The following is a 12,882-nucleotide window of genomic DNA, read 5'->3' as shown; positions in this document are numbered from 1 at the left end:
CAGCCTACAACGAACAATGAACTTCCATATAATCTTTGTACCAGATAAATTTAAAAACTCATACATGTACATTACGTTATCTCGACGATATAAATACATCAATGTCAAGAAAGTCCTTGTTTACAAACTTTGAGTCGTATTTTTCTTTTATGCGAAATAGCTTTTAAAATTTGAACTCGGAAATTTCAAAAATATAATGCAGGCAATTTAAATTTATTATTAATGTCCTTAATAATTCATTCTTGAAAGGTTTAAAGAATTTATTATTAACAGCTTCATTTTATTCATTTTTCAAAACACAAGAAACTCTTCAATTCTGCCCATAATAATAAACATTTAAATTCATATAAACATTATTTTAATTTTTAATAAGATCACTCTTTATGATCAAAGTAATTGTATATGAAAATTTGGCAAAAAATTTGTTTTAGATTATTACAGAGACAAATATATAAAATATTGTATTTATATAGGTAAAACTTTTATAAGCAAACATACAATATCATTGGTGAATAAGATTTAAAATGCGTATCTACCATGAAATAATTTTGGAATTTTAAAAATTATTTTGTTATGGAAAAATTGGCATCAAACATGAATTCTTAATTTTTATGTCCAATAGAAAAGTTTCAATAGTTTCTTCAAAATATTTTATAAAATATGTTAACAACAAAAAAAACACATGTAAGTTTAAGTATGAATTTTCGAAAAACTCAGAAAATTTTCCAAAATATTGTTTAATAATTATTATTTCGAAAAAAAAGCCCATCATCACACAAAATAATAACTGTTATAATAATAATAAAAAATTAAAAAGTTAAATATAAAAAAAATTGTGACTCATTACAAAAATATTCTTTTAACTTGTTGTAAACGTTCTATATTTGAAATCAATGAAAATCATTAATTGAAAATTTCATGCCATTTAATCTTGCAATTTTGATTTCTTTTTATTTTCTTGCATACAAAGTTAAAATAGTCAAAAAATTCTAACTCGAAATTGTGACAAATCTTCACGTTTCATACCTCCCCGAATTAGATAAACATATTTTTGAAGTTATGTCTGACTGTCTATATGTCTGTCTACACGATAACTCCAAAAATGCATTTTGCAGGTGCTTTTGAGTACGATAAATAAAATTTAAAAAAAACAGGATGGCTGGGTGAAATTTGGTACACATTTTTTAAAACTAAGACTGCATAAAAAAATCACATTTCTGACGAAATAGTTCATGGGGAAAGTTCACGTCAGAGAGTACGTGAAAATATGAATCAAAAATGCAAAGGAGTCAGACAGATAAAATTTGACAAATGGTTTTATCTCTAAAAATGTAAATATATATTTTGATAAGCCATAGTCGATCGATCTGTTCATTAGTGGGTAAAGGAATGTGATGAATAAGCTTTTTTTTTTTTGCTTCTTTCTAATTTTTAATAATTACTGGAGCAGTCAATTGCTTCTTCGTTTCTGGATTTTCGTTTAATTTGATTAAATTTTATCTTTTTTATATTTTTGCATTTTGCTAATTTTTCTTACTTTTCTTGAAAGACAATGTCCCTGAATATTGATGTAATTTACATAGCCCTCGGGTTATAGACCAGAAAATCTGATCACCTTAAATAAATCGAAATATTTGAATAATTCTATACTACTCTGATTTTGTGCCCAAATTTCGACGTTATTTTTAAAAAGTCTTCTAGCATCCAGGGTGTTCAGTCAGTGCATGACAATACCATTAATGACGAAGCAGGAGTTGAAACTTTCATAGGTTTTATTTTCACACATATATAGACACGGACATTTCTAAGCTACCACACAAACACATCACAACACAAAAGACGGGAGAGAGAGTATGTACATGTCGCCACGTCGGCGTCTCGAATACATCTGGTTAGGGGAACAGAATTTCCCCTTTTCTCCACCGGAGGGAATCAAAACATAGGGTAAGTAGCAAAAAACACAATAAGATTCTTTTGACCACTCGAGATATTTCAGTTTAAAAAGCAATATAAACACATAAATGTTTCAAGCGCACTCCTCCCATATACTCCTCCCCCCCCCCTACTCCTAGAAAAACACAGATTTACTCTACTGAACATCGATCACGGAAGCATTATTCCAAATTGGTTCCATTGAGGATCAGTAAATACATATACTTGAATTTTGCCTATATTCCTCGCAACTTCCCCCAGGAAGCGCCTTGAAATGTCAGGGTCAAGGTTCCAGATTCTATTAGATTAAAGCTAAGAAAATCTAGTTAAGTAAAACGAAATGTTTGAGTAATTCTACGTGGGTTGCCTTATCTGATTTTGTAAACAAAATTCTCTTTATTATTTTCAGTAGTTCTCCCAGATTTATTCCAAGTTAGTTTCCAGCGAGCCTAAAAAGATTTTACAGTGCAATATACAAGATACACAAGACTTCCAAACAGAGGGGACGTTGAATTTTAAGGAAGAAGAGTACCGAAAAAAAAAAAAAAGCAAACTCGTCAATTTTAACTCATCCTGCACGCTCCAGCGATTTCTCCTTTTCCTTCCAATTCCAGAAGAAATATGCTGGGGTCACGTTTTCTGAATAACGGATTCGAGAAGCTGGCAAAAAGCGAATCTTGGGAGAGTTTTCGAGGGAGGGAGGCGATTTCTTAGAGGGGAAAAAAACGAAATAGTATCAAACGCGAGTCTTATTCCAGGTAGAGCAAGCCCTGGCATTCTGCCCATCCTAGAACAGCTGAGATCCCCGTTTTACTTTTTCCAAGTTCTTTCGGAGCGCTCGAAAACACAGTGAAAGTACCAGAAGAACAATAAGGGATAAACTTCTTTCCACGGAGATGGAGAGCAGGGTAGACTTTTCTTTTGTATTTTCTGAAGCAAATGGTCTCGGTGGGGGAGGACCAAGATTAGACAATGAAGTTGGATGGCTCAACTTGCCGAACAGCAGATTACGATGGGGCAAAGGAAGGTTATGGTGGAGTAAGACATGGAAATTTGTCTGGGTAAAGAAACTTTCGACAAGTGATGGAAAACCAGGATTCTTGAAATATCTTGTCTTCTATTTAGTTTTTTTCTTTACTGTTAACTACTAGTTCTCGCTCTCATTCGTTTGGTTAGAGGTATAATCCTGCATTTCTTTTAACTAATTATAGGAAACCTAGATAAATATTTAGCAAAAGTAAGACAAACAAAAAGCGACTTCCTTCCATTCCATCTGCATATCATTTTTGGTATCAATTACGTAATATTATATAAACGCATATAAAATATACAAGAAAATAAAAATTGCATTTCTTTTTTAAAACTAACAATCGATTGAACTGATTAAATACAAAACAATTTAATGAAGAAATAAAGTTAATTAGTTTAGAAACTAATAATTTCATTAGTTACTAAGATGTCGAAAATTAATTCAAATATTGTAAAAATACAAATAATGCTAATGCAGATCAATGTGAAAATACAAATAATGCAAATGCAGATCAATGTGCAAACACAAATGACGCTAATGCAGATCAACGTGAAAATACAAATGACGCTAATGCAGATCAATGTGCAAATACAAATGATGCTAATGCAGATCAATGTGCAAATACTAATGATGTTAATGCAGGTCAATATTCAATCTTAAATTTAAAAAAAAAACAATATCGAATGTTAAAAATTCTAAATTTCATTACACTTGCATTATCCATACGAAACAATCTGAATTCAATAAAAGTTTTCAAAATTCTATGTAAAGTACTACGGGCGCACGTAATAATTATATTAATTGCAGATAAATAATACGAGACTCAATATTCCATTCTCTCAATTTACATTAATACAAATATGAAGGCTTATGATTCGCGATGTCAAATTTAACAATAAGCTAGATCACATTCATGCTCGATGCTTAATTACACTGAATAACAAATTAGCGATCTTCTGACTCTGAAGCCCTGACTCCAACACAAGGTTCTATTAGGGTTCACAGCCTCTATTTGAAATTAATGTAAATAAATTGCAGAAAAAAATAATGCCAATTTGATCGTTAGAAATACATAAGTGGTTTCAAATAAATTTTATAGACTTATGGCATTTTAATCGAGAAATTAAAAGTTCAAACAGAGTTTAATTAATTAATTAATAGAAAACGCTTGGAAACATAGTAGCATAAAGTTAAGATTCCAAAAAAATTTATAATATATTCATTGTCTATGTGAGAACAGAGCACTCCCTATATTTTCTGGATTCAAACACCTTTATGTTGATTTGATGTGGAAGGTTAAAAACAGCAGAAATATGTTACTGCCATTTTTTCTCTTTGAAACTATCTATCACTTTCTCGAGTAAAATTCTTTAGAAGTTTTAAATGTTGTTGTTCACTATACAAGTTAATCAGTTCAAGATTAATTTATTCAAAAATAACAATGTTTTTTTTATTGATCAATTATTTAAAGCTCAAATGTAAAAATGTTTAGTAAATAACAAATGAATATCAATTTTTAAATTACTTAATGAAGAAGTGTCACTAAATGTTGCTTTTCTAAAAAAATTAACATCTGTTAAGCATAAATATTAAATACTCAAATTAATTTTTAGATAATATGATTATTAATATTCAATTTATATACATGCAAATAAATAGGTAGACATATTCTATACATTAATTTAATCTTTGATTGTTACATTAACCAAATCCTTTCAATTATTTTTCACTTCAATATGTTTACAACAAATTTTTTTCAGGCTGATTTTATATTTAAGAAAATTGGTTTTCATTGCGAGTATTTTCTTTCTAAAACGAATGGTTTAATGAAACACCCGTAATGAATGGGAAATTTTTTCCATCTGCATTTTGCTTCCATGTTTGATAAAACAGCTTAAACATTACATTGGAATGAAATATTATACTTCTAATGACCATATTAATCAACACCAAACATTTTATTAAAAATGTGAGAAAGATATCTCCATATATCCATCATACTAAACAAAGATAGTTATTAGATATAATTAACTTTTCAAGAAAAATAAATAAATAAAAGAACAGCAGTTATGATATTCATACATGACAGCATCACATAGCTTGAAGCTTTACAAAGTAAGATTGTTTCATAATAAAAATTAAAAATATTTTTCCCTCTCATAAAATCGTTTTCTAAATAATTATCGATTCGATTTATTTCAACCAAAAAAAGGTTTTAAAAAAGGGCCCCATATTCGAAAAAAAGTCATTCATATTTTAAATAAACAAAGTAATTCGAATTGTATTCCAATTGGGAGAGATTCAAAGCGAGCATCCTTCCAAGGTCAAACTCGCGATGCTACTACCTAAACATCTGATATAAACAAAAATAACAAAACACTTACCTTCAGCCTGCCGATAACTTCCCTGTATAGTCTATCCGATCCCATGGTGAAATGACCTCAACCTTACGCGAGGTACCGGCTACAACAAGGCCGCAGGACATAGGTCACTAGGGTCCACATGCTTGCACGGTCACTGTAAAGGACCGCTCAAAACAAATGTGATGCTTTTCGCTGGTAGTTCAAAAAATGCCAAGCGTTTGGCAGTTCAAATCATCTGATGAACTTCTTTGACTAAATACGGACGGTGTAATAATGTCCACAAAAATATACAAGATCATTCAACTATTTCAAATTGCAAGCGGTAAAATGAAAAAACAGAATCATAAGATACATTTAAAGTATTGGATATTCTAAAACACACTTGTTTTGATTCCTCATGGAATATTTCCCTTGCACTCGTTTTCTAAGAACGATTCTAGAAATGTCTCAATAATTAAATCTTAATAAAAACCTAATTTGAATTTCAATTCTTTAAATTGCGGAAATTGGCGTGTTCTCACAAAATTCACACGAAAAAAAAACAGAATAACTTCTTCTCATAGAATTTGTTTACATAAACAAAATTCAATCACAGGAGGACAAAAAAAAAAAACTTCCACTCAGAGAAAAGCAGTCCTCTCACGTGCAACAGAAAACGAAGAAAACATAATTCCACTTCCGCTGAATTGTTTCCACTTTACTCTCAAAAGATAAAACAGACCTACTAGTATATCACCATTCACTTCAGCAAACACGATAATATACACACAGCTGAGAAGTTAGTCTTTTCGCAGCTGCACGACGAGAACTCTAAACGGTCTCGTCTTGTTGACATTCCAGAGATGAATTCCAGCAGCTGATGCAAAACATTTGAGGAAACTGACTTATCTCAGGGTTCAGAGTCCTTCGCCAGTTTGTTTACTTTGATTCGAAATACGTTATTTTACGGGCATTCGCTATGCACGGATGCTTGCATTCCAAGACAAAATGCTCATGACATCATCGAAGCAGATTAGATAAGGCTGGTTGTTTGACAGATATTTACAATATTCGTAACAGCTTGAATGGGATATATTCCAATCACTTTTTTGTGGGAAAAATTCTTCGGGAAAATTTCCTCTTCATCGACTAGATGCAATGATTTTTTTTTTATTGAAATGATTTCCTGTTCTTCGACAGAATACTAATTTCTTGCCTTTAGGAAAATTTCATTTTTAATGGAAATAGGTTCCATGTACTCATATACTTTTGAAAACGTTAGGCTAATAGACGTTTTACCATGCGCTTCGTTTTTTATGATAATTTTAATTTTTAATTCAATAGTCTGCCTACAGGCTTTGCGCCTTTTGGGTAAACTGATAATTGGGAAATTAAATCAGTAATAAATAATTTTTCTTATGAAATGAGTTGAGAGCTTTGTATCACCCAAAATTTCAATATCCGACTGTTCTTATTAGAAGAATAGATAAATCTCCTATCAACAACTAATATACAAATGAAAAAAAAAATACACTTGCAAATAAATAGTGCTGTCGTTAGATAATAGGAAAATATATAATTAATTTACCTTGATCATAAATATCACTTAGTTCACACATCAAAATCAGAATGAGCACTTTATGATTGCTTACTTTCATAAGATCTTCACTAAAATATATTCTATAATCAACTGATTTTTCAAAGCTTTTGAAGAGACAAATATACAAGATATATTTTAAAATGCACAATATTCGGCAAGACACTGAATTCAAAACAACTAAAATATCACTTACACAAGAGTATATCTTAGTTCACACATCAAAATCCAAACGAACACTTTATGATTGCTTACTTTCATATGATCTCCACTGAAGTATTTTGAAAATTCAACATAATTTTCAAAGTTCTCGAAGACAAACATATAAGATATATTTTAAAATGCACAATATCCGGCAAGGCAATATCCGGCACAATATTCGATTATGAATGTGTTTAATTGTTTCGGTTGTAATCCAAATTTATCACAATATTTTCTATATCATTCAACAATTCTTGTCTGCTTATCATCAAAAATCAAAAACCTGCACGAAAAATCACTTCAGCCATAAAATTTTATCTAAAGTAAATGCATTTATCGACCAATCTTTATTACACACTTTCCTCTTTAATTAAAAATTAATCAGTCATTATTATTTCATTATAAGATACACACAAAATCTATAATTACATCACCGTTTTTTTTTTTAATTTCTAAACCTGAAAAAGTCTCACTTATAAAATAAACACCACAGTATCTTGAGCAGGTCCAGCCTACACAAACACGCACACACACACACCGAACGTGCTGCAGTCGGTTTCAATAAGTCACGTTCTAACTCCTCACAGCACGCCGTTGTTTAACCAACTAAGAGATGAGGAGACATTCACTCATTCACTTGAATGAACGAATGAGGTCAGCAAAAAGAGGGGAGGGAACTCATCTTCGGTGTCAACTCAAGTGTGCATCCCGCCTTTTAAATGGATGGTTTATGAAACAAGATAAGATGAAGCGCGCTTTCCCAGAACACACACACGCAAGTGGTGATTTTTTTTTAACAGCAGGGGTAAGATGATAGGCAATGAATCTATTTTTAAAAATCATTTACACCCACCCGACAGATTTGAATCAATGAGTTAGCTAGGCTTGGAACTAATTTTTCCATCTTTTCATTTGCATGATTCATGCAGATTTTTCTTTCATTGCAACTTTTTATTAATTCTTGAGGATAATTAAGATTTAAGGAGATGTTCGCTTCGCTACCATCATAATGATGAATATGGTATCCTCCAAGCCATGCAAAGAAATTGGAAGAAGTCGTTGACTTTTCAGCGAATTCTCATTTATTTTAGAGCACTGGATATTTAGTTTTCTTCAATGGCAAAATTTTTGCCGATTTAACTCACAAACGTAAAGTATTTATTTTATTAATAACGTCCTGTTAATTACAAAATATTTTTATTACAGGCTATAACAAAGGAATCATCATTAATCGTCTGATTATTCTTAGATATAATTTTAGTATTAAAACAGTATCTTATATCAGCACATGTAAGATAATTTAATTTCATCAAATATACGATTTCTTTTCCTTTTCTTTACGTTATTTCTCAATTCGAATTTCGCATTTCTCAATAAACTGTTTTCCCTGACCTTTTTTTAAATTCCTTTTTTTAAAATAATTTTTTATACATTCTTTTTCGTCTAATCTTTTTCTAAATCTATTTTCTTTCCTAATCTTTTTCTAAATTCGTTTTCTTTTTGAATCACTTTCCAATTCTTTTTCTATTTTTTTTTTTTTTTTGTAATTCTGGTCTTTTTTAATTTCTTTTAAAATTCTTCTTCTTTCTAATTTTTTTAAATTCTTCGTTTTTCTAGTTTCTTTTTAAATTCTCCGTCTTTCTAGTTTCTTTTTAAATTCTTCGTCTTTCTAATTTCGTTTTAAATTCTTCGTCTTTCTAATTTCTTTTTAAATTCTTCGTCTTTCTAATTTTTTTTTCTTCTTATTTCTTCTATACAAGATATTTTTCTAGATTATCCAATGGTTTATAGCATTCATAACAACCTCATCACACATAATCAAACAGTTAACAAAGATGGTATTTTAGCAAAATCTTTTCCCACACATATCTTTACTGCCTTTTATCATTTTTTCTTCTTCATAAAAGCACCTGATTATCAAACAAGAAATTTTTATTCTATAAAATGATAACAAAAATGGAAATAAGCGGAAGAGATGGAAATAGCAATGAAACGAACATGAACCGAAATATAAGTAATTAAAATGATTGCACTGTAAGTCCTAAATAAACATGAAACTCAAGTATTGTTTTCCTTAAAAAAGTTCAGCAGGTAAACGAAAAACACTAGAAACCAAATGATAATGCAGCAGCTGATGACAGCGCAATATAATATCAAAGGAAACGGCGAAAAAAAAATTTAAATTCCAACAAGAACAATGTTATCCATATGCATCATTGGCAAACGTTGAAAAACTCTTCACTATCGCACTCTTCGAATCCCAGAATCACGGCACAACACATCCATTCTGCTCGAGTAACACAAGGAGTAGCAGTCACAACAAACAATAGCACAGCAGATGAGCGAAATTCAATACACAACCTCTCACTCTTGTTCCTGAAAGTCGAATGAGAGATGTAACTAATTTCCATCATGCCACCTACAGTTCTTTCGGGACTATTTCTGTGGGCGTACCTCGTTGTTTGGCGGGACCTTGCCCTTCATAACTTTTCAGCACAACGCCGTCGTCATGACAACCGACGCTTTTCATCCGTAACGGCAACAGGTCAGGTGGATGGTTTTGTTTTGGGAACAATTAGTGAAGGTTGCACATGGTTAACCGCAGTTTATGCTTTATGAAAAAGAAAATAAATATGACTGTGCCAGTGGTTATGTGGATAAAGCCAGTTCGTAGAAAGAGCGAAGAACTGTGATTTTCTTGTTTATATATGCCATTGGATTTAAGTACACAAGATAACGTATTGAAGTTAGTGAAACTTGATTTTACTTAAAGGATAATCAATTTATGTTAATTAAGTCATATATTAAAGAACAAATGAATAAATATTGCAATTACAACATGGTCATTATTTTTTTAGTCAAATTTACAAACCTCCTCCCATTTTTTTTTGTCATAAATCAGTTTATTCGTTTTATAATTCGATCAGTTTATTCGTTTTTTGCCCTGCAGTTAAACTTACCTGGAAATATTAAAAAATTAGAAACGAGGAAAATCGTTATCTTACAGTTTCAAGCGCTTTTATTTACTTTTAGAATTCGTGACTTTAATTAATGTTAATCAATTCATGATAGTTAAATCACATATTTAAAAATAGATGGAATATAAATGCTTAATGCAATTATATTATTGTTATTTTTTTCTTATTTCTTTAATGAAATTCACACAAAAAAAACTTTTTTTATCATAGAGAATTTTATTCGTTAAATTATTTTTTTCACTTTGACTTATCAATAAATATAAAAAAAAAAAACAAGGGCATTAATTATCTTGCCCTTGTTGTTGTAAAGCACTCAAAATTACTTTTAGAATTAATGACTGTTTATCTTAAAATAGCTTATTTTTTTAAAGAAATATATCATCAAATAAATTACTCCATTTCTTTTTTTTTTTTACATATTTATTCAGTTATTATATGTAACGATATTCTTTATGCATATTCGTTATCGAACATTGTATAGCATTATTTGCTGGTTTTCCTTTTTTTTTTTTTTTTGAAATCATATTTGTTATAATTCTAAAAGTGTTCTCAGAGGAGAATTTTAACTATTTAAAAACGAAAATATCGTAACCGGAAAGTACAAGCGATACAAGTTTTATTCAAGTGATATATTCGCTATATCGAATTAATATTGCGCATCATAAAAGATGCTAGATTTTAGTTAATTCTGAAAATAAATTACAATATTTCGAATGAATAGTCACAATTTCATATAAACTGCTACAAACTTTTACAAAGAAAAAGCACCTATTTCTTCACAAATATTTTTTTTCACAAAAGGAGGTTTTTCTTGTATTTATTCAAAAGCAAATTTGTAAAAATTTAGAACAAAAAATTTAAAATTTAAGACATGGTTATTGTAAATACAATTTTCTGCTCAATACAGCATAGAATACTAAACATACTGAAATTTTATAATATTGAATTATAATTCAAAATTATTTTATTAAAGTTATAACCTGAAAACCATTTTATCAGCTGATCAAACCATTTTGCACTGAATATTTATCTTATATTTTAATTTTTAGTATCCTTTGGTTACTTTTTATGGTGTTTGTACACAATGAGTACGAACTAGTCTAATATTTTTGCAACAAAAACAGTCACAGTTTATATGGAATGCTATAAAGGTCTTTCCAGGACAACATTCACCTATATAAACTCCAGTGTCAAACCAGCAGAATGATACTTGATTTCATATTTAATGTACATCAGATCCATATATGAGACGGATTTTTGGTGGAAGCTGATTTCGAACCAAAGTTCCTCTAATCCCGAGAGACCGTACCAGCAGACCACTATGGACATCATTTCTGGGCTGAGTGACCACCACTAGCTAGATCCAGTCTGAAGTCACAAGTTACGATATACAAGACATACTTATATCGAATGTTTTGCAGTATTTTTTTACGTCAAAACAAAATAATTAAAACTTATTTTAATGTTAATGATATAATAATATTTAATATAATAAAACAAGCCTTTCTTGCCCTATTTTTTATTCTTTTCATGCCTTTTGGCAAATGATCTTTGAGTCTTCAAAATCATTAGAAACTCACCGCAGCTGTGAAATCAAAATACTTAGGTTCGATACGTTGAGTGAATTGCCAAGTCAGAATTTTCAAAGTTTAGTCTGCGTATGGAAATTTTATCTTCCCCTTCTAAGAATATTTTTTAAAGTTACAGACATTCGTATCAAGGCAACATCGCTGCTTAAGTTCGTTAGGTTAACAGCACAGATAAGTGAACCCAGACGTTGCTAAATGCCATTTTTTTCGAATATAAATAAACAGAAAATAACTTTTTTGATTAAGGGCGTGATTACCAATTTGACAGATCTTATGTTTCCACAACAGGAAGATCAGTTAAAGCTTCAGTCCTCTCAATCCTCGGCTCGGCAATGTACTGTCACAAGCGCAAGCAAATGTATTGTTCAGTTAACATTAGGTCATGTTCATGATAAAAATGAACTATAAGAAGAATTAAATGAAGAATATATGGGAGTCATCAAGGAGCAGAACTTATAAGCCAAAATACATTCCGTTTCACTCTCACTGAAGGGCACCTCAGAAAAGAGAATGAGAAGCTTCCGATATGGTGGTTGGTTCTCGCTACCCAAGTGGGTACAGAAATGGTAAAAAAAATACTTCTTATAGATGATGGGACGCGTTTCACTCGGGAATGGTTGTAACGTGGTCGATGATGGCCATTAGGACTCAACCATAGTTTCCGTCAGTGTTGCCATCTCGGGCAATCCGTTCATTCAGATTTTTCCTAGTGGTTCAGGGCGGGTCGAAGAAGCCAATTTATGATTATACTCCAATTCACATGACAACTGCGATGAGTATCTTAGTAAGGATAACAGATGTATCCTTATTAAGGCCCATAATAATGTAGCAACGGCCCATAATATGATTTTTTTACCCATACTCAGTCATGAAATTTAGCTAGAGAACCATAGCACAATTTTTTTTTTGCGCCCTCTTTACGATTCACTTTTAAAAGCAACAAAGATGCACTACTGCTTTGTCCTCATGGTGACCCTCTAAGACTAGAACTTAGTATACCCCCCCCCCCCCAATGCCTCAATTTTTAAGCTGATACTCTGAAAACGTACACTTTATCCTGAAGTGAGTGTTAGAATCGAAACTTCGCCTCATAAAATGACTTCAAATAGGAACAAATATAGCAGTAATTAAAAAAAATCAATACTAATACTAAAAATAAATGTATGAGTGTGTTGGTTTTCTACAGCATAAATTCTTTGATCAACAGCTACCA

The 12,882-nt window shown here is 30.8% G+C and overlaps 1 protein-coding gene across 6 annotated transcripts in view; it reads right to left on the bottom strand.

Annotated features, from left to right (window-relative positions):
- Positions 1 to 12,882, bottom strand: part of LOC129968852 (FERM domain-containing protein 4A-like) — a 199,842-nt gene that overhangs the window by 95,358 nt on the left and 91,602 nt on the right. The window contains exon 1 of one of the 6 annotated variants that reach the window (XM_056083148.1): positions 5,347 to 6,781. The exons of the other annotated variants lie outside the window; for them this stretch is intronic. Coding sequence (XP_055939123.1) covers positions 5,347 to 5,391 — 45 coding nt within the window. The 5' untranslated portion in view covers positions 5,392 to 6,781. Of the gene's footprint in view, positions 1 to 5,346; positions 6,782 to 12,882 lie in introns of those variants that run through there. 6 annotated transcript variants of the gene reach the window in all.

This window comes from Argiope bruennichi, chromosome 5, assembly GCF_947563725.1.
Source record: "Argiope bruennichi chromosome 5, qqArgBrue1.1, whole genome shotgun sequence".
Classification (NCBI taxonomy): Eukaryota; Metazoa; Arthropoda; class Arachnida; order Araneae; family Araneidae; genus Argiope; species Argiope bruennichi.
The sequence above is the reverse complement of the archived record's forward strand: the minus strand, read 5'-3'. Positions and strand labels throughout refer to the sequence as shown.